The 20857-nt window shown below is 62.8% G+C and overlaps 1 protein-coding gene across 1 annotated transcript; it reads left to right on the top strand.

Annotated features, from left to right (window-relative positions):
• Positions 1 to 1968: 1968 nt before the first annotated feature.
• Positions 1969 to 17620, top strand: METRNL (meteorin like, glial cell differentiation regulator). The gene is made up of 4 exons (XM_054458251.2): positions 1969 to 2349; positions 7343 to 7728; positions 15645 to 15704; positions 16753 to 17620. Exons 1-4 carry the CDS (start codon positions 2180 to 2182, stop codon positions 17070 to 17072), a joined length of 936 nt encoding a protein of 311 aa, XP_054314226.1. The 5' UTR covers positions 1969 to 2179; the 3' UTR covers positions 17073 to 17620.
• Positions 17621 to 20857: the final 3237 nt, after the last annotated feature.

The raw sequence follows: 20857 nt of genomic DNA on the forward strand, positions 1-20857 counted from the left end.
TTGAAAAGTACATGTGGGTCCCATACTCACCATGGTACGATCCCAGTCTTAGGACAGCCCGCTGGGCACAGGAGGCTGGGCACCCCGCCAGGTGGCAGATCTCTGCCCCAGCCTAGGCTGGAACCAGCTGCCTGCTGACCAGAGGCGGCCTCTCCCCTTCGGTCTAGCAGCCACCAGGGGCTCTGAGACCCTGAGCAGGTCACGGCAGGTCCTGAGTTCCCCACGTCCGCACCTATAACTCAAGAGGTCCCAGCACTGCTCCTGCCTCTTCCGTGGTGTGATGATCTGGACCCTGATAGGCCATGTGGCCCTTCAAGGGTGGACCAGGCCTGGGGCGGCTGCTATCTTATGCTTGGTGGGCATGGAAAGCAGTTGCTGCGTACAGGTGTGAAGCCGCAGGTCCCTTTCCACAGCAGCCTGGGCACCCTGGTACCTGCAGTGATGGGGGCGGGGGGAGGTGCACTCCTAGAGCAGAGGGGGCTGGGTGGGGCAGTCTCCAAGCTCCAAAATGCACCTCCACCAGACCTTGAGCCTCAGGGTGATGTCACTTGATGTGCTGGGCAAGGTCCTGGCTCCAGGCTTTCGATGGGGTGGGTGCTCTGAACAGATCCTTACAATAAAGCTACCTTCAGTGGTCACCATCATCGCCTTCCAGTTCTTCAGATCCTCACCCTTGTCCCAGCTTTCCTGGGCTGGGGGCTGGGCTCCACCTGCCTTTGCCGGTGACTTCCATCCCTGCAGACTCACAATTTTCAAAGCCCTCTCCCCACCTCCTCTGGTAGTCACAACCCAGTTATTCAGACTTGCACAGGTCGTTTGCAAGTCCTCCTGGAACGTATCTTGGCTGGAAAAGGGGACAAGGCCAAGCTTCCCCACCGCTGGATGCTGCGCTCGGCTCTGGAGCTGACACCAGGCGTCTCGGGCAGGGCCCCTGACCCACAGCACAGAGAAGCCAGCTTTGCGATGGCAGCGGGGACGGTCTGGCGGGCCAGCTCCGCCCTCTCCTGCCTGGTGGGCCCTCGGCACCCTCTGGCTCCCCTTCTCTGGCCTGAGTCTCTAGGGCCTCCCCAGTCCGGGCGGGGGTCTCCGCTGTCCCCCCCACTGGGCCAGGCACGTGGTGGCCGCGGTGACCACCTGGGGAAGGCGCCGACTCCGAGGAACACCCTGGAGCAGGACGCTCCGCAGGTGATTCTGCCCCGCGGGCACGGTGGGGGGACGGGATTTGGCCAAATCTGCAGAGAGTTTAGGTTGTCAAAGCTGGGGCGGGGGTTGCTACTGATATCCAGAGTGCGGGGGCCGGGGTGCTGCTAACATCCCACCATGCGCAGGAGGTCCCCACCCCAAGAACCATCCGGCCCCGCGTATCCGGAGCGAGGAGTGGGCAGCGCTCGGCAGAGGCCCCGGCGCGGCGGCTGCACGTCCTCCGGGAGGAGGGAGCCGGGAACTGCCGAGGCACCAACTCTGCGGAACGCGGGGTGCCCGGATCGCCCCTGATCGCCGCCGGCTGGCGAGGCGCGGGGGACCCAGAACCGGCGGGGCCGGGAGCCTCCTTTACCGCTCCGCGCCGGCGCTGCCCGCAGGATGGGGCGCAGGATGGGGCCCCGGCACCGCCTCGCGGGGGTCTGCGGGGGGCGGCCGCGGCTCGCGTCGGCCACTACTTGGGGGTCTCGGGTTTCCGCCCCGCCCCCTCCTTGCACCCCCTCCCGCCCCGGACTCCGCTTTCCAGGCCGGGCTCTTCCCTCCGGACCCCGATCGCGGCCCGGCGCGGCCCCCTCCTCCTGCAGCGCCCCCGCCCCGGCGCCCGCGCCCCCGATTCGCTGCTGACTCGGTGTCTGCGCGTCCGGCCGGGCGCCCCGGGAGGAGTTTCCGGCGCGGGGCGGGGCGGGGAGGGGCGGGGCGGGGCGGGGCGGCGGGTGGGCCCCACCCCCCAGCTGAGCCCGGCCGGGCGGACTCGGACTCGCCAACTTCAGAGGCGGCGGCGGCGGCGGCGGGCGCGGAGCTCTGCGCGCGGCTCCAGCGGGCCGGGATGGGCGGGCGGCCGCGCGGAGGACGCGGGGGGCGCGCGACGTGACCGCCCGGACTCGAGGCCCGCCCCGCCCCCGCCCGGCTTGCCGCGGCTCCAGGGTCTGCTCCGGGGGGTCGCGGACGCGGGGCCGGGCGGCGGAGCCGGAGCCAGAGCATGCGGGGCGCGGCGCGGGCGGCCTGGGGGCGCGCGGGGCAGCTGTGGCCGCGACCCCCCGCCCCGGGCCCGCCCCCGCCGCCGCTCCTGCTGCTGCTCCTGCTCCCGGCCGTGCTGCTGGGCGGCGCGGGCGCGCAGTACTCCAGCGACCTGTGCAGCTGGAAGGGGAGGTGAGTGTGCGCGGCGCGACCCCGGCCCGGCCCCCTCCCCTCGCGTCCCCTCCGGTCCTGGGCCGGCCGAGCGTGCGGGGGCGCGGCCGGGGGCGGGCGCGGGGCAGGGGCTCCGGGGGCCGCTCTCCGGGCCCGGTCCGGTGCCCAGTGTCCCCCGCCCCCGGTTCTAGAACAAAAGAGCCCGCGGCGTCCCGGTTCCCGGCCCGGAGGACGCCCGGGGGAGGCGCGGCTGCAGCGCGGCGGGGTGGGGTCCCGGCTCCGCGCGTGTCCGAGCCTCGGGGGCCGCGGGTCCCGCGACCCCATCCCGGGGGCAGGCGGGGGTCGGTCCTCGGGCGCCCTTCCTTGCAGAGGCTCCGGGAGTTGCGCGCCCCGAGGCCGCCCCCGGCCAGAGCGGGAAGGGAGCGGCGGTTTCGGGGATCGGGCGCGGGCCGCAGCGGGGGCCCCTTCTGTCTCGGGGAGCCGCGGGCGGGCACCTGTGAGCCGGGCCCCCCGCCCCTGCCCCGTGAAGGTCAGGCCGCCCTTGGCCGCGGCGCGCGCTGCGCTGGGCGACCCCCCCCCCCGCCCACCCGCGGTGGCAGCCGCGGACTTTTATTTATTTATTTTTTTAACTCAAGTGTGGCCGCCGAGAGCGGCGCCAACCGCGAGTGCCCCTCGGGAGCCGCCGCCGCTCCCACGCGAAGCCCAGGGAGTCGCCGGTTCCGGAGTTCGCAAATGCGCGGGGACCCGAGTGACGCGCGCCTCCCGGAAAGCCGTGGCCGGGCCCGGGTCCCGCTTCCCCTCGGCCCGGTCTCCCCGCCCCGCCGCCCCCGCCCCGCCGCGGGCCGAGTCACGCGGTTATTTCGAGCGAAGCTGTTTTCCGAGAAGGTCGGGGCAGAGCCGCGGTGTCCGCGGGGCTCCCCGGAGCCGCCGCCTCCGTCCTCCGTCCCTGCGAAGCCGCGGTCACCCCCCAGCGCCCCCGGCGGAGCCTCCCCGGGGAAAGGGGCGCGGCGCTGGGGGCAGAGTCACCCCGAGGGCCGTGGGCGGTGCCCGGCTGTCCCGGGAGCGGCCGCCTCCCTGCTCGGAGAAGCCCTAACCCCGCCGGCCGAGCGGGGACGCGGGAGCCGAGGTGGGGCCGCGGGCGGAGGCAGGTCCGGGGGAGGGTCGTCCGGGAACGCGGGCTGGGAGCCTCCGAGGCTGCCGGCTCTTCTGGGGCCGCCCTTGCCCCCGCGCAGCGATTAAACCCCGGCTCGCCGCCTCCGCCCGGCGGGTCAGTGCACCCCTACACCGAGGCCTGGGGCGTTCTGCTTCAGCGAAACCAGAAAGGCAGCCCCCGCCGCCCAGGCTGAGTTTGTCGAGAAGGAGCCGGCACCCTTTTCAGGGTGTCAGGGGACCGTGTGCCTGGTCGGGGGGGGCGCCTCCTGGAGCCCGAAGGGAGGGCGCAGTAGGGACCCAAGGGTGGGTGGGAGGCCACCCCTCCACCTCCGGGGCGGGCGGCTCCTCCAGGCAGGTGATGGCAGCGGGACGGGAGTGCTTTGCCCTCCAGGACCTGTGCACCCTCCTGTGTACCTGGAGACCCTCTTCGCCATCGTTGCCAGCGTCCTCCTGGCCTCAGACTCCCCGGAGGGGACCCGCCCACACACCTGCAGAGCCTGGCAGAGGGCGGCTGTGGGGGCTGCTGGAGCTGCGGGTGTGATCTGGAGGGGACACGGGGCCCGGCTGTGTTTCTGGGGCATGAGTGAGACTTCCTTTTGTTGTAGTCACTGCCCCGTTGATCCACGCACGTCACGAATCAGTGACAGAGACTCGCGGTGGAAACCGGAGTGCGCTGGCCGGCCTGCCTGCCACCCTCCGGTGTTTGTGACTTTTTACCAGCTGCCCTGAAGAGGCACAGGGTGGAGCGAGCGCTGGTGTGTGCCGGGTGGATTTTCATCCCCTGATGGCAGGAAAGTTGCCCCTCATGACACTGGCCACTGCATCGACAGCCTCTGTTGCTGGGTGTTTCTTCTAAGCAATTAAGTAGGAGATGATGAAACCTCTCTCCCGTGGGGGGAGGCAGGACCAGCACCCCGTCTTTATCAGCCAGTGGGGCCATAAATGTGGACCATGAACTTTCCCACTTGCTGTCAGCCCAGGCATCGCAGGTGCGGTCACACCTGGTTCGTCTCTCCTGCAAGGTGGGGAAAGGAAAGTTAACCTGCCAGCGGGTTCAAAGCCCTTCCTGACTTTCATACAGGAGCCGGGCATTTTGTCCTGGTGACCCAGAGTTGTGGTGTGTGGGCTGGTGCCTCCACAACCCTCCAGCGCACCTGCGCCCCTCCTTCAGTGAGTCCCTTTATCCACTTGGGATTTGCCCTCCTTTCCATGAAGGTGCCCCACAAGCATGCCCACCTGGGTGGTAACCCTTGCTGACTTTTAAAAATGCATCTGTTCAGTCTGTTGATCCAACATCAAATCAGTCTTGTCAGTTTCCTGAAGTTGAACAGAACCACAGTTTTGTCTGCATGCCTTAGGTTTATCATAACAGAACTGAGTGTCACCTGCATCTCATGTGAAAATCACAAAATGCGCTCATCCATGACCATTAAAGATATGTTACATTTTTGCAGTGCCAGCAATTTTGCATAAACAGACTCTGTTTGCAGGTTTGCTGAGGTGCTGGATATTTGGAGGTGAGAGATTTGAGGCACTTGATTCTCTCGTAGGAACCAGCACAGACTATGAGTCTTGGACTTGGTGCCGAGGTCCGCTGGGTCCCAGGCTGAAGGACGCGTTGTTTTACTTTTTTTTTTGGTCTACACGGGTCTTGCGCATCATGTGCTACTGATTTTAATGTGAAAATTCCCGTGTCAGCGGGTCTGGTTGGAGTCCCGTTGGTCTGGATGTTTCGGAAGAATGTGAGAGGAGAGGGAAGCAGGCCCTGCGCTGGGTGCAGACCCCCCTGAGTGGGCTGAGAAGACATTAGGTGAAGGGTGAGGTAGCCGGGTGTCCTCTTTCTTCTGCATCCACCTTCATTTTGTCCTCTTCCTCTTTTTGCCCAGTGTCTTCTGAGTGGGTGGAGCCAGGTGTGCCCACCAGATGCGGGTAGCGTGTGCTAGGCCAGGATGGCCCCCAGGCTCAAGTCGGCCTCCTCCTGGGCAGAGGTGGGCTGGCTGCCTGTCCCCAGCTGAGTTGTGGCTGTTCCCCTCGCCTGCTCAGATGAAGGCAGTGCTGTCAGAGGTGACCAGAGCCCACTCCCTCGACCTTCAGGACCCCCTGAGAGGGAGGCAACGTGTCAGGACGTTGTATGTGGAGAGAGGGTTGAGGCTTGGTGCCCGAGCACGGGCAGGAGGACGGTGGCCTCGATGCCAGAGACGGGAGGGAGGGACGCGATGATGAGGCTGCATAAGAAGAGAGCTGACTGTAGCTGAGTGTGTCAGCCACTCACCACTGAGTCCAGTTTCCACACAGCACGATCATCATGCCCTTCCCCACACGTGTTAGATGAGCTGGTGTGAGCTTTATGGACTGTAATTTGTGAGTCTGTTCTGGGTGTGTGATCCTGGCAGCCGGCTCGGCCTGGCCACTCATGACCTGGGGCCTTGTGGGGGTGGGGAGAGGGTGAGGAGGGGTGCACCCTCGACACCACCCTCTGATGTGGCCTGCAGCCTAGGAAGAGTGAGGTTTGGGGGCCCAGAGTGTGAGTCACCAGCGGTAAATGCAAACCATATGTGATGCATTTTCTCTGCTGCAGAAAGGGTTTCTGGTGACTCGCTCAGGCCAGGGCTCTGGAAACAGCATTGCTTATTTCACATAAAAATCCTAAGAATGTGGGTGAACCTGTCTGAGATCTGCTCAGAACCCAGTTTCATGTAATAAAACACTTATTTGAAGTCACTGGGTTAGTTCCAGGCCCACTTGGTGGTTATGACGCGACTGTTAGCCACGAGCTGGCATTTACATTAAAGTGTTGAGAAGGAGAAGCGTGAGGGTTTTGATGTTTCAGTTTCTTGAAAATATAACTGTTTCTACTCAGGACCTGCCTCTCCAAGAGTGTAGCACACTTCATTTTTTTCTATTTAGCATGTATGAGGGTGAACTTAGCTTGCTACTCACACGCTAGTCTCCCACCCGAATCCTCACCCTGTGGAGGAAGTTCACCTTGCTTTTGTGGTGAATCTTGCTTTAATGATAGCTTATATTTACAAATACCGTCGGCAGTGCAGGGTCTTCAGGCTTGCAAAAAACGGTCAAATCATTACTTTGAGAAATGTACAAACATCTATGCTTAATGAGGTGCTAAAAGACAAAACTCATCTACAACCTCCTTCCCCCCAAACTGCCAACACTCCTGATTAATTTAAAATCTGCTCTAAAAGACAAAACTCATCTACAATCTCCTTCCCCCCAAACTGCCAACGCTCTGGATTAATTTAAAAGCTACTCTCTGGGCAGGTTGCATCCCAGGGTTCCTCCTTCACACGTGGTGGGGCCCCACCGTCGTTTTACCTCTAGCGTCCCAGCCCTCGTGGTCATCTGGAACCAGGGTGGGTACACAGGGCCTCCTGGCGTTCCCATGATACTCTGTGATATTCTGGAGGAATCCATCCCTTCCTTGGGGCTCCATCCCACTGCCCCAGCACCTCCAGCCACCCTGATTCAGGGACGTCGCAGAGATTGGTGTTTGACGCTAGGACAGCAGAAGCGCAGATTCTGAGTGTTGGAGGGCGCCTGGAGGGCCTGGGGGCCAGCACCGCCTGCACACCTGGGAGCTCGGCCCCGCCCCACCGTGGCTCTTGGTGCAGGTGCACTGGAAGGAACTGGGTGGGGCCCCTGTGCCGAAGGGCGGAGATGGTGCCGGCCTGCCTCACGGGCAGGGGTCCGTGTGGCACCTGTGGCCGGCAGCGGGTGGGTCCAGGAGCCGCCATCATTTGGAGCGGGTGTCATCCTTACTGACGCTCTGTGGGTGGGGGCAGGGTGTGTGACGGGAGCAGGAGCCTCAGCTCCGGGCCTGGCTGACAGTGTCTCTCCTCTGCAGCGGGCTGACGCACGAGGCGCACAGGAAGGAGGTGGAGCAGGTGTATCTGCGCTGCGCGGCGGGCGCCGTGGAGTGGATGTACCCCACAGGTGCTCTCATCGTTAACCTGCGGCCCAACACGTTCTCGCCTGCCCGGCACCTGACCGTGTGCATCAAGCCCTTCACGGACTCCTCGGGGGCCAATATTTATTTGGAAAAAACTGGAGAACTGAGACTGCTGGTACCGGACGGGGACGGCAGGCCCGGCCGGGTGCAGTGTTTTGGCCTGGAGCAGGGCGGCCTGTTTGTGGAGGCCACACCGCAGCAGGATATCGGCCGGAGGACCACAGGCTTCCAGTACGAGCTGATTAGGAGGCACAGGGCGTCGGACCTGCACGAGCTGTCTGGTGAGTGTCCTGCCTGGGGCGGGGGTGGTGGGCTGGCTCCCCTGTCCGGGGCGGCGGGCCTTGTCATTTATGGGGCTGGCGATCTGGCAGGTGTCTCTGATTTCCTCCTGCCTCCTCGTCTGCGCAGCCTTGGTGAAAACCCTTCTGTGTCTGTGCTTCGGACATGGCGGTTTTGCCTGAAGAGCCCTACAGGCGGCTGGGGTTGGGGGACACTGGCGCCCGCAGAGGGGCCCTCCTAGGGGGTGTGACATGGTGGAGGGGGGTGTGGGATGTCCGAACTAAACCATCTTGGAAATGCAGGCTTTCCAACTAAAACCACCTTTGAAAAGACTGGCCCATCTGGGTTAGTGTTTCGGGCGGCGTGGCCTTGGCGGAGCGGGGCCTCTCTCCCTGGAGGTGTCTCTGGGGAGCGTCCCCCTATGGCGGCCGGGCCAGTGCTGGGTCGGAGGCGCCCCCGTGCTTGTGGATCGTGTAGCGCCTTTGAAACGGGTGCTTTCGCCATTCAAACTGCCCTGGGAATTGGCTGGGTGTCTCTGGTGTCGGCCAAAGACCCTGAAACGTCCATTTTTGGGTGGGAGCTGAGGCTGACTCAGCCTGGAGCGGTGCTGAGCTGTGATGCCCAGAACGTGGGGCCACCCCCGTCCCAGAGGGGTCTTGTGGGTATGATAAACAGACAGGTGTCACATGGCGTCTGTGGACGCCTGCGGTTGGGGGAGAGGTCCTTCGTGGAGGGCTGTATTGGTCTCTAGAAAATTCTGTGGGTAGACACCAGGAGGCATGAGGTCCTGGGAGGCACCTGTGGGCCGTGTGACCTCCATGGTCTGTGTAGCCTCAGCCTCGGGTGTACAGACTTCTGTCCTGAATGGGAGTCCACGTTTTTGTGTTCTATGTTCTTGGCCTAGATTACTTTTCATCTCTCTCTGAAATCTCTCCCAAGTGGACTGGTCATTTACAGAGTGAGCGTAGGACCGTCTGCCTGGAGTCCTGACTGCCCTGAGTCCCAGCTGGCCCATGAGCTCTGACTGCCCCTTGGGCCTCAGCACCCACAGGGCTGGACGCTGATGTAAACTAGCTGTGCTGTGGTTGGTTGCACGCTGGATAAAACTTTAACCACGGCGGCCTTTATCTCGGTCACCAACAGTCATGGTGGTTGGGAGACCTGGGGGAGGGGTACCAGCCTTGCTCTGGGGGCCCTGGAGAAAAACTCACAATGAGACGAAACCTGGAGAAATCCAAGCTCCAAGTTCAGTCTTTCTAACCGGAGGTAGAAGAAGGTGCCAGGCCAGATATTGGGAACTTGCGAACGTTCTTTCTGCTGATTAAAGTGATGATTGGTCTTGAAGACGTTGGGCTGCAGGTCACATGCTCTGTGGCCTGAGCTTTGTTCTGCTTCTGAGTGAGATTCTTAAAGAGGCTGCAGCGCAGTCAGTTCCTGCCACGCACACCTGGACGTCCCCACTGGCACGGGCCCGATTTCTACATTTCCAGGGGAAAAATCAATGGTTCTGGTTGTCAGCTGGGGCGACCCTTACGGAGCCTGTGAGCTCACCTTTGGGAACAGAGACTTTGTCTCTCCTGCCTCTGGGGGTGGGGTCCGAGGCCTCCAGGCCCTATGTAGGCTGGGGCGGTGGGTGGGTTTGGAGAGGCATGGGAGGGTAGGGGCTGAGCTGCCTTGGGGTACTGTGGGGTTGCAGGGAGGCAGCGGCCTCTTGTGAGGAGTGACTTGAGCCCCAAGGGACCAGAGCAGGCATTTGGCTGTGGGTCCTCGCTCACCCTCTGTGTGCCTCCTGGGCCTGTGGGGTCCTGCACAGGACTGTGGCCCCAGTACACGTCAGGCTGGCTTGGGGTCCCAGAACTTTGCTGTGTCCTGTGAGGCAGGTGCTTGGGTTTCCTTGTTTATACTTGGTGACCCTGTGGCATCTGCTTAAACCGAGCCTGAGGTGATTTCCAGTGCCCTGTGGGTGGTGGGTTGCTTATCCGAGGAGGCAGATGTGCAGGGATCCTCGGAACTGAGGACAGGGGCCCAGACTCTGAGGTTCACCGGGGGCCCCCGGAGCTGGGACCCACGCCTGGCATCTCACGGGAACGGGCACAGGTGCCTGCCCCACCTGGGCCACAGGTACAGGGCCCCTCCCTGGGCTGAGCACCTCCAGGGCCCTCATGAAAGGCCTCTCCTATCCTGATAGGGTGGAGGGGCAAGAGGGATCCGAGGAGGCTGATGCATCTCCTCTCCCCAGGGTATTCGCCTTTCATCAGGGGATGGGGGCCCCTAAGCCTTTAATGCCGCAGGAATGGGTACATAATGTGGAATGTCGGTGCCGGCCATCTGGCAGCAGTGACGCCGTCCCCTGGGCCAGGCCGGCTCCCCAGCACTCTCCGGCCAGCGCCGCGGTTTCCATTGCCTCCCATTCCTGCACTTGGTGCAGCTGCGAGAGCCGACGGAGGCTGAGCCGGGCAGTGCCAGCCCCGCCGAGCCTGAGGTGTGGCCTGGCAGCGCGACCCGCCGGGAGGCGGACGAGCTCGTCTGTGAGTCAGAAGTTCCAGTTTGTGCTGACTTAGGAGGATAGAGGCTCCATGGACTGGAACCCTGGACAAGAGAGGGTGTGTGAGCCCCGTCCCCTGCCCAGCCAGGAGGAAACCCGCTGCTCCGGTGGTTCTCGTAGGTGTGATTGTGGCGCATTCATGCTGTGTAATCGGCTTTCTTGAGTAAACTGAGACACACCGATAACCAAGAGTTGGCCAGAACACAGGGGCAGGCTGCTCCTCCAGGGGTACACACTGGGGGCCAGGTGTGAGGGGACCCGGCCCCAGGACCTTGGGATTTGGCTGACTACAGGCAGGACCTCTCAGCCCTGCACCAGCTGCCTCCGCAGGTGACACGAACGCCTTCCTTGGATGCTGAGGAGACCCCGCAGGACGGGAGTGGCAGAGAGTGGTCACAGGTGCAGCTTCCGGCCGTGCCCAGACCTGTGCCCAGCAGACCTGGCTGAGGCTGTGTGGGGCTGCTGTTCCCAGGCCAGGGAATCCGGGAAATGGGCACCGCTCAGTGGCTTGGGGAATGTGGGTGGGAGCTGTCTGGTTCTGGGGAACACAGACCCGAGGCAGTCCAGGCAGGTTCCAGGATTCCAGTCTGTTCTTCAGCTTCTCCCAGGGCCGTGTGTCAGGTGCTCCTGGCTTGGCCACATCTGTGCTTGGGGTTTGGGGTGCATGCCCTGCGTAAGGCCCCCCAGTGCAGGCCCCAGTGAGCAGGTGCCCAGGGCCGGGCAGCAGCATTGTGAACACAGACAGTAGGAGGGGAGGGGATGCTGCCTTGATGCTGATCATGAACACATGGTGCCGTCCCTGGCTTTCCAGGACGCCAGAGTCCTGCAGCGTCTCAGGGGCCTCAGCGCCTCCCCCTTTAAAATCCTGCCCCTGGCTGAGCCTGTAGGTGAATGACCAGCTCGGCGGGCGCAGAACCCCTGCCGATGAGCCCCCTCCAGGAGCCTCAGAGTTTGGAGAAGTCCTTGATAGGTGGGAGGGATGGGTGGAAAAGTGTGGAAGATAATTCTCATTATTTCCTGGAAGTACAGGAGAGGGGCTGGTTTTTCCAAGGCGTCCCATCTCTCGTCCATCTTTGGCTTCCTGCTTGGTGGCTTCTCTCCGGCCACTGTAATTTTCATTTTAACCATCTCTGGGCTTGTGGAGAGGAAGGGTGTGGCCCTCGCCAGCTTCCTCACTAGGAAGAGGGAGGGAGAAAGAGAGGGAGGCAGGGGGAAGGGCAGGGGCCGTGGGGCCAACACCCCCGGGGCACCCCCGCAATGGACTGCAGCCTGGAGTGCGGCCGCAGCATGACGGTGACGATGGTAGCCTTGTGAGGAGGCTTTGGGAGCTCAGCCTTGGGTCCTCGAGCCCACTGCAGCCCACCCTCCACACCTACCCGCTGCTCCCTGTTCTTGGCTCCTCTGAAAGCACCTTGTCCCCGTCACCGGCTCCTCTAAAAGCAGCGTGTCCCCCTGCTCCCCCGTCACCAGCTGTGTGGGAGACCCAGTAATCGTGGCCACAGAGGTTTCCTGTCGGAACTGTGTGAGTCCCTCTGGCTGTCCTTACCTGGGCAGTCCTGCCTGACCGGTCGGTGTCTGTCATTCTCAGCCTCTCCTCGGAACCAGCCGGTCCTGCCTCTCCACTTACACCTGCCGTCCAATCTAAGTCCCCACAGCAGCTTCCCCAGCCCCACCCTGCTGGTCCCTCCCACGCTGTTCGTGTGAGCTCGAGCTCCCGAGTGACCTGCCTGAGATGTCACACCCCAGCCCTCCCGCTCCAAGGAGGATGGACCAGGATTCCAACCCTCTGCCGACCCTTCCCACCGCCCTGGAAACTAGATGCAATGTGTCCGTGAGCAGCGCATTCCGCAGCCTTTATGAGCCTGGCTCCTGTTAATAATTGTCTCCAGATTGTCTCCTGGCGTCCATCCTGCATTCTCCGTGAAGGTGACTTCTGCTTTGTAAAGCTCAGAGTCAGAACAGGGAGGTCTCCAGGGTGCTCGTTACCAGCTCAGCTGTTGATGGGTCGCCTCCGGAGGCTTCTAGCAGGCGCTCCCCGCCCCCGGCCCCACACCCCTGCCGTCAGCCGGGTGAGCCAGGGCGGGGTACCCAGGGTACGTGAGGGCAGCGTCTCCATCCTCCCCCTCAGCCGTCCGCTGAGGTCGTGGGGCCATGACTCACAGATGACGATGTGCTAGGGCTTGGATACGCTCACACGCCCAGGCCCCGGGTGGGACGTGTGTGGCTGGGCCTGTGGGCTCCCCTGCCCCAGGGTAAGAGCCACACACCCCCACCCTGCCCCAAGATGGGAGCCACACACACACCCCCCGCCCAGGGTGGGAGCCACACACACCCCCCCACCACCCCCACACACCCCACGCCCCACACACACACACCCCACCCCACATACACACCTCCTGCCCTGCACACACCCCCCACCCCACACACACACCTCTGCCCTGCACACACCCCCCGCCCCACACACACACCCGACTGCGCTGCTGACTGTGAGGATGGACTTCGGGCACCTCCTGCCTCCTGCCTTTGCAAGACCGCCTGGCCCAGCCCCAGCTGCCATGGCTGCCCAGCCGGAGGGTGCTGCTCAGTGAGGGGACCCTCGGGTGGGCTGGGGTCACCACGCTTCTGTCGTTGACCAGCTCTCTCTCAGCCAAGGCCACCCCCACTCACATGAGGCGCCCTGGGCTGGGACGTCTGGCCCTGTGGGCACTGGGCAGGTGCTGGCCGGGGTGCAGTCTCACCTGTGGAGGATAAAAGTGCTGCCTGAAATTGGAGTTTCCCCAGTGCTCCCTCCCTGTCGCTTCCGGACGTGAGTGGTGTGGTCTGTGCTGCTGGCCTCTGTCCAGCACGTGCCTGCATCAGGCCCGGCATGGTCTGCAGACCCCCAGCCGGCAAGTGGGATGGGGGTCCACATAGGTGAACTAAGTGTCAAGGGTGGGCCACACCCCCCATAGGAGAGCCCACCGGGCAGCTTCCAGCTTGGGGGTCAGGAGGCCTCAGTGGTGGGGGCTGCGGTGTGAGTCCGTACAAATCAGCAGGAAGGGGATTTGGCCGGAAGCTCCCATTCTGGAGGGTTGCTGGGATGGCAGAGGTGCCCCCAGTGCCAGGCCGGACCGGCCTCGAGGTGCCCCCAGTGCCAGGCCGGACCGGCCTCGAGGTGCCCCCAGTGCCAGGCCGGACCGGCCTCGAGGTGCCCCCAGTGCCAGGCCGGACCGGCCTCGAGGTGCGCCCAGTGCCAGGCCGGACCGGCCTCGAGGTGCCCCCAGTGCCAGGCCGGACCGGCCTCGAGGTGCGCCCAGTGCCAGGCCGGACCGGCCTCGAGGTGCCCCCAGTGCCAGGCCGGACCGGCCTCGAGGTGCCCCCAGTGCCAGGCCGGACCGGCCTCGAGGTGCCCCCAGTGCCAGGCCGGACCGGCCTCGAGGTGCGCCCAGTGCCAGGCCGGACCGGCCTCGAGGTGCCCCCAGTGCCAGGCCGGACCGGCCTCGAGGTGCGCCCAGTGCCAGGCCGGACCGGCCTCGAGGTGCCCCCAGTGCCAGGCCGGACCGGCCTCGAGGTGCTCAGCAGGCTGTGCTTGCTGTGCAGCTTCTTTTTCCTGATACCTTAATGGAAGCAAATGCAGGAGGAGATGGGTGGGCCGGTGAGTCAGGCACTGAGCCTGGCTGGGAGGCGCCCTCACCCCTGCCTGGCGGAAAGTGCTGGCCTTGTCTCTGGGTCCCTCCTACCTCCACCCTGAGGGGTCCACAGAGACCTGCGCTTGCCCAGTGCTCTGTAGACTCCAGGGTCTCCGTTGACCACATGTGCAGGCCTTGAGGGTCCATGCAAGTTCCTGACCCCAGAAGGCCTCTGAGCAGCTGTCCCCACATTGGCCAAGGTGGCAGATATGTGTGCTGCCCTGTCCCCCGGGGCCCCCAGTCACCAGCAGCTGGCTCGGGCCTGCACTCATCAGGCAGGCGACACGACAGCTCAGCTCACTTCAGCCCAGCAAGGGCAGCCGGCCAGGGGTGCAGACGGCGTTAGCTTCTTCCAGGGCCGGCGAACCCCAAGTCAAGGTCGTCCCGGCTCTTGGCCAGGGACGTTTCAGAGCCTTCAGAGTGTGAAATGGCAGCGAGGAAACCAGTGCCATTGAGATTTCACATCTCAAAGTTTCTGTTGCGTTAGGAGGCTTGGGGCCAAAATCTAGAGGCTCAGAACAGGTGAGGCGAGGCCTTGAAACCTGCAATAAGAGCAAATAATAAAACCGTGTTTCCCAAGTCCATCCCGAGCGTAGGAACGCGGGGCGTGCAGAGATTTCTGTTTCACAGGGGCCCGCCCGTCTAGGAAACTGGGGCGAAGGGCAGGGCGAGGGCTGGGCCCCGGGGAGAAGGTTGTTGGGAAAGCCTGGTTTGGCCGGTGCGGGAGCTCATTCTGAGAAGCCTCCGTGCTTTCTGCATTCTCTGGGGGAGGCCAGGCCCCGCAGGGTTCAGGGGCTTCAGAGGGGGCTCTGTGAGCAGGGCTTGGCTTGAAAGCCATTTGGGTGCACACCTCATCCTGCGGCCAGGTGGCGTCCAGGGAAGGGGCCGGGCTGATGGCCCTGACTGGAACTCACTGCCCTGTTGGGTGAGGCCCCACGCCGGTGGCAGGTGGATGTGTCGCTGCCTGCTTAGGGATCCCCTTCCTGAAATCTCGGCCTCACTGGCCCTTCCAGCCACATGGGGGGTCCCGTGGGATGTGACCCTCCTTTCGGGTGCCGCTGCCGTCGCGGCCCAGGGAAGTGGGCAGCAGAGCTGTGGGGAGTGTCTGCCCTTTGAGGGAGCTGGGAAATGAGGGTGGTCCCGGCGCTGTGGGCCGTAGAGGTGGGTTGGGGGTGACTCTGGGAAGTGGGGGTGGTCCCAGTGCCGTGGGGCGTGGAGGTGAGTTGGGGGCGACTCTTGTCTGGTGGGTTCAGTTCAGCCCCGGGTGGGCTTTGCATTTGCAACAGGCACGTGAGCGATTTCTCAGTGAGTCCGGCTCAGCCGCACTGAGGAGACAAGTGGGGAAAGAGCACAAAGACCCCTCCCCACGAAGGCCCTGGGACATGGCCGGACTGAGGGTCTTGCTCTCAGGACATGTGCCCATCATGGCCGAGGTGCAGGCGCCTTTGGTCCAGGTGGGGCCGAGGGGTGCCCTGGGTGAGACCCTGGCGTGGCCGAGGTTGTGTTTTCTGTCTCCTGCTCTGCTGGCCCCTCCAGCGCGTGCCGCCGACTCACCTTCGAAGTGGCGTTGGCCACAAAGGTGCCTTGACGTGGACACCCTTCCTGACTTGGCTTTGCTGAGTGTGAGGATCCTTTGACGGTGGTGGGCGGCGTCCCAGAGCCTGCCCCGTCCGGGCTGCTTCCTGACTCTGCCTTTCTTCTCCAGCACCGTGCCGTCCCTGCAGTGACACCGAGGTGCTCCTAGCTGTCTGCACCAGCGACTTTGGTGAGTGTTTGCTCGGCAGCTTCTACCTCCTGTGCGCCTGGTTCCTGCCACGTGGAGCTGTTTGGGCCCAGGAGTCCCTCTTCAGGGCCCAGGACAGCCTTCGGGTGCTGCGTGGACCCTCCTGGAGGGGCACATGCTTTGGAAGCCCTGGGCTCAGCCCTCCACCAGCCCTGGGGACAGGGACTCCACCACCCACACTTGGAGGGAGCTGGGTGTTGTTCTGGTGACTGTCAAGCATTTTCCCATTTTGTAAATGAGATCACTGCTCTTCGAGGGGACTCTTGAAGTCCACTGTTTCCCAGCAGCTCTTCTTGCTGAAGTGCTTTGTAAACAGCATTTTATCAGCAGCCCAGAGCATCCTTGGTGTTGAACACTCCCTGCCCCCACCAGAGTTCACGCTGTTCCAGGCCTAAGGCCCCCGGTGACTCTGCGGCTCTGCAGGAGGAGCTTTGGGGTCCCAGGGCTGCAGCCCCTTTGCTTGTGGTGTTTGCACAGACGCCCTGTGGGAAGGGTTTGGCCTCCCGTCGTGTGGTGCCGTGGAAGCCATGTCCCGGCTCTGCACCCCACCTCCAAGCGCAAGGACAGGCCCCTTCTCACTGCTTTCCCGGCGCCTGGCATAGAATCAGGGCCGGGCAGGGGTCTCCAAGTGCGGCGCGAAGCCTGTCCCCACGCCCACCCTCTCCTGTGAGCCGCACCGGGTCTGTCTGATCAGGACACAGAGCTGCAGGGGCACCTTGTGTATCAGCTGTTCTGACTTGAAAAACATCTGATACACACCTTGGTGTTTGTTCTGTTTTCCCACTTATGGGTCTGGCCCTTGGTAGAAAGGGCACCTGTTCTCTGACAAAGTCGAAGTATCTGGGACACCCCTTGGCAGCTTCCTGCTGTTACATTGTACTTTTCTGTGGGAATTTCCACGCTAGATGGCAGAGTCTGGGGTCAGCTGCCCGTTCCAGTACCCATCGATGCGGGGGCAGGGGGAGGTGCGGTGGTCTTGCCGTGTGCTTGCCCTTGCTCACTCCGTGTCTCCATCTCCTTCCCTGCACAGCCGTTCGAGGCTCCATCCAGCAAGTTACCCACGAGCCTGAGCGGCAGGACTCGGCCATCCACCTGCACGTGAGCAGACTCTATCGGCAGAAAAGCAGGGTCTTCGAGCCGGCGCCCGAGGGTGACGGCCACTGGCAGGGGCGCGTCAGGACACTGCTGGAGTGTGGCGTGCGGCCGGGGCATGGCGACTTCCTCTTCACCGGCCACATGCACTTTGGGGAGGCGCGGCTCGGCTGTGCTCCACGCTTCAAGGACTTCCAGAGGATGTACAGGGACGCCCAGGAGAGGGGGCTGAACCCTTGTGAGGTTGGCACGGACTGACCCTGGGGGTCCTTGGGGCGCTGCCCTCCCTCTCCTGATGAGTCACATGCTGCGGTGGGCGCTGTGGTCCTGGTGGGGCCGTGCGGTGGGGGCCGCGTGCTGGGAGCCGCATGCCCTGGGCCTGACCCTGGTACCCAAGCTGTGGACGTTCTCGCCACACTCAACCCCATGAGCTTCCAGCCAAGGATGCCCTGGCCGATTGGAAATGCTGTAAAATGCAAACTAAGTTATTATATTTTTTTTGGTAAAAAAGAAATGTCCATAGGAAACAAATTCCTGTGTCTTAAAATGCCTTGGTGTGCCATTTGATACTGTTCTCTAAAGACGTTTGGAGTCACGGCATCTGGCCTGGGGTTGGGTGAAGCACTGGCCGTTGGGCACAGTGGATGTGTGAAAAGGTGCCATTCAGAGTTGTTATTCTCATGACAGAAGTTTTGGAGCCAAATAATACGTTTTTTATTTTCATTTTATTTTTAAAGAATGAGCTTCGGTCCTTTTCGGGCCGCTGGTTGTTTCCGTTCCAGAGAATAAAGACCAGGATCCGACCAGCCAGGAGCCAGTCTATCTTTCGCCAGGTCAGGTGCCCACGGCCCTTATTCAAGGCCTCGCTAGACATCCCCCAGGGCGCCACCCTGCCTCGGCAGACACGCTTGCTCCTCCCGGTGACTGTCCCTCAGCACCTGCTGCTGCATTTCCATTAATGCAAGTTCTGCCCTGTGGCCCCAGCCTCCCCACAGTGCAGGAGCCCACAGCTAGTCTCTGGACGCCCAGGAGCTGGTCTGAACCCAGGTTGGTGACCCCATGTCCCCAAAGGGTGCGGCTGCCAGAACAAATCACCACCAGCTGCGGGGCTGAAACAACCTCGTTCTCTGAGTTCATGAGGCCACAATCCAAAGTCATGGTGTGGGCAGAGCCTCTCCCTCCAGGGCTTCAGGGGAGAATGCTTCATCTTCTCCTCAGCCTCTGGGGGTTCCAGGGAGGACCTTCATCTTCTCCTCCGCCAGGGAGGACTCTTCATCTTCTCCTCCGCCAGGGGAGGACTCATTTTCTCTTCAGCCTCCGGGGGTTCCAGGGAGGACCTTCATCTTCTCCTCCGCCAGGGAGGACTCTTCATCTTCTCCTCCGCCAGGGGAGGACTCATCTTCTCCTCAGCCTCTGGGGGTTCCAGGGAGGACCTTCATCTTCTCCTCAGCCAGGGGAGGGCCCTTCGTCTTCTCCTCAGCCAGGGGAGGGCCCTTCGTCTTCTCCTCAGCCAGGGGAGGGCCCTTCGTCTTCTCCTCAGCCTCTGGGGGTTCCAGGGAGGACCTTCATCTTCTCCTCAGCCAGGGGAGGAACCTTCGTCTTCTCCTCAGCCAGGGGAGGACTCATCTTCTCCTCAGCCTCCGGGGGTTCCAGGGAGGACCCTTTGTCTTCTTCTCAGCCTCCGGGGGTTCCAGGGAGGACCCTTTGTCTTCTCCTCAGCCTCTGGGGGTTCCTGGGAGGATCTTCATCTTCTCCTCAGCCAGGGGAGGACTCTTCATCTTCTCCTCAGCCAGGGGAGGACCCTTCATCTTCTCCTCGGCCAGGGGAGGACTTTTCGCCTTCTCCTTGGCCTCTGGGGGCTCCAGGTGCTCCTTGATGGTGGCTGCATCACTCCAGCCTCTGCCTCCGTGGCCACACGGCTTCTCCCTGTGTCTGTGTCCAGATCTTTTTCTAACTAGGACATTGGTCACTGGATTGGGGCTCACACCAGTGACCTCATCTTAAGCTGATTATGTCCACAAAGACCCCATTTCCAAATAAGGTCACACTCAGCGGTTCCTGGTGGACATGAAATTTGGGGTATACCATGCCCCAGCACAGGGGGTCCCTGGGAGTGTCAGTTAACCAGACCCAAGCCTGCATCCCGATTTATGAATCAGGCAGTTCCTCCTGTGCAGCTGCTAAGAGCAAAGGGGACCTGGGAGAGGGTGGTGTGGTCAGTGGGCACCATGCTGGCCATGCCAAATGCTCAGGTACCCCGGGTAAGCACTGTGTACCAGCTCAGCTGTTCACTGGCTCAGGTGTGTACCGGCTCAGGTGTGCACCAGCTCAGGTCTGCAGGCTTCCACAGGTCACAGCAAGAAGCAGGTGCTTCTGGGCGAGGACCTGAAGCAGCAGGCTGGGGCTGGGCCAGGTCCCACTGTGGCTGGTGGTCAGCACACTTTGCCAGCAGGCGCCACAGCACAGGTGCCCAGCCCACAGCGGGGTGGCAGGGAACCTGCTCCTGGAACCTGGGTTTTCTGGGCCGGCTCCAGTGGGTGTTGACTGATAGGAGGAGGCTGCGGAACAAGAAGGTCGGGTTTCAGACTGGCAGCCTCTCCTCAATTACAGGGATGCTGGGGTAGGCCAGAACCCAGTGTCAGGTGGAGTAGAGGTCACGCTTCACGGGAGGCTTCTGTTTTTTAAGAAGTGCCTGTGGGCTGGGGGGTTTTTGGTCCAGAGTCTAGGGGAAGGCAAAGCTTACCAAACAGAAAGTCTCCATTCCGGGGTGGGGGATGGGGGGCTGAGGTGGGAGGGGTCCAGGAGGCTGTTGTGAGAGGCAGCCGAGGCTGTCGGGGCCTGTGGGTGGGCGCCTGGTGCTGGCACGCGAGAACCTTCTCTCTGTGGCCTGTGAGCTTAGTACCACGAGGGAGCCTCCCCCAGCGGCTGCTGGTTTGGGGAAAGCGGGAAGATCCACATTTCCCAGCGCCTAAAGCGCCTGACCTCCCTCTAACCCGTGCCCTCCTGCTGCCCAGACCCTCCGGGATGCCAGGCCACGACGTGCTCAGGGACCCACCCTCCCTTAGTGCCAGCTCCGTTTGTCCTGCTCCTCCGACGCCTCCTCTGGTCAAATCCCAAGGCCTTAAGAGGCCCGGACGCCTTTCTTCTCACACGTTCCTCAAACACGCTGGTGCAGGGAGCCCCAGCCTGACGGGTTTGTGCAATGGTTGGTGGTCACTGCACTCGCTGGTCTGTTTGCAGAGGGGCAGCCTCACCTCTCCTCCACAACCCTGCCAGGCAGGGCCCCACATCAGAGCTGGAGACAGAGGGACTCGTGAGGATGCTGGACCCAGCTTTCTCTTCCCACCCATAGGATGCCCCAGAGGGCTCAGGCCTCTGTAGTTCATGGATGCTCAGGGGTGTCCACCTTCCTCCCATCCCCGACCAGCACCAGTCAGGCAGCCCCAAGGCCTCTGGCACAGGGCCCCTTGGGGTCCCACGCCTGCCTGCCCTGCTCATTTGGAGCCCTGTGTGTGGGCCCCCCATGCCCCGCTGCCCCAGCAGGATACCCTGAGGGCACTGGGGCCTCGTCTCTTCCCTGGGCCAGGACAGGGCTGTGAGGTCCAGCTGCCTGCTCAGCTCTGGGACCTGCCCTCCTGCAGGAGCCCACGGCCGTGAACATGCACACGGGCAGATCCACATGTCCTCCGAGGAAAAAGAGAGGGTCAGGGTTGAGTGTGTGGGTGCTAAGGGGTGCAGAATTCACTTCTAACTATGAGGGTTGAGGCAGGCTTCACAGGGGAGGTGGGCTTTGAGCCAGGCCTGCAGCCTGGCATCTGGAAGTGGCTTCCGGGCTCTCCCTGAGCTCTCTACTGCAGGACACCCCTGCCTGCAGATCTGCACCCCCAGCTCCTTCCTGGGGACTTGATATCATGACCCTGCCTGGCACCCCAGGGGTGAACGCTACACCCAGCCCTGAGGGTTCCCATCTGCTGGGGGCATCTGACCTGCGGGAGGGAGTCCAGCAGGGGCAGGTGCAGAGTGGCCAGGGGGAGACACTGCCC

This window comes from Pongo pygmaeus, chromosome 19, assembly GCF_028885625.2.
Source record: "Pongo pygmaeus isolate AG05252 chromosome 19, NHGRI_mPonPyg2-v2.0_pri, whole genome shotgun sequence".
In the NCBI taxonomy this organism is placed as follows: Eukaryota; Metazoa; Chordata; class Mammalia; order Primates; family Hominidae; genus Pongo; species Pongo pygmaeus.

What these genes read in the sequence shown, in the direction of transcription:
- METRNL (XM_054458251.2), top strand. Translation starts at nt 2,180, where the DNA reads ATGCGGGGCGCGGCGCGGGCGGCCTGGGGGCGCGCGGGGCAGCTGTGG. An exon ending in GGACCTGCACGAGCTGTCTG is followed by an intron (nt 7,729 to 15,644) that starts GTGAGTGTCCTG and finishes TTTCTTCTCCAG; the next exon opens with CACCGTGCCGTCCCTGCAGT. An exon ending in TGTCTGCACCAGCGACTTTG is followed by an intron (nt 15,705 to 16,752) that starts GTGAGTGTTTGC and finishes TTCCCTGCACAG; the next exon opens with CCGTTCGAGGCTCCATCCAG.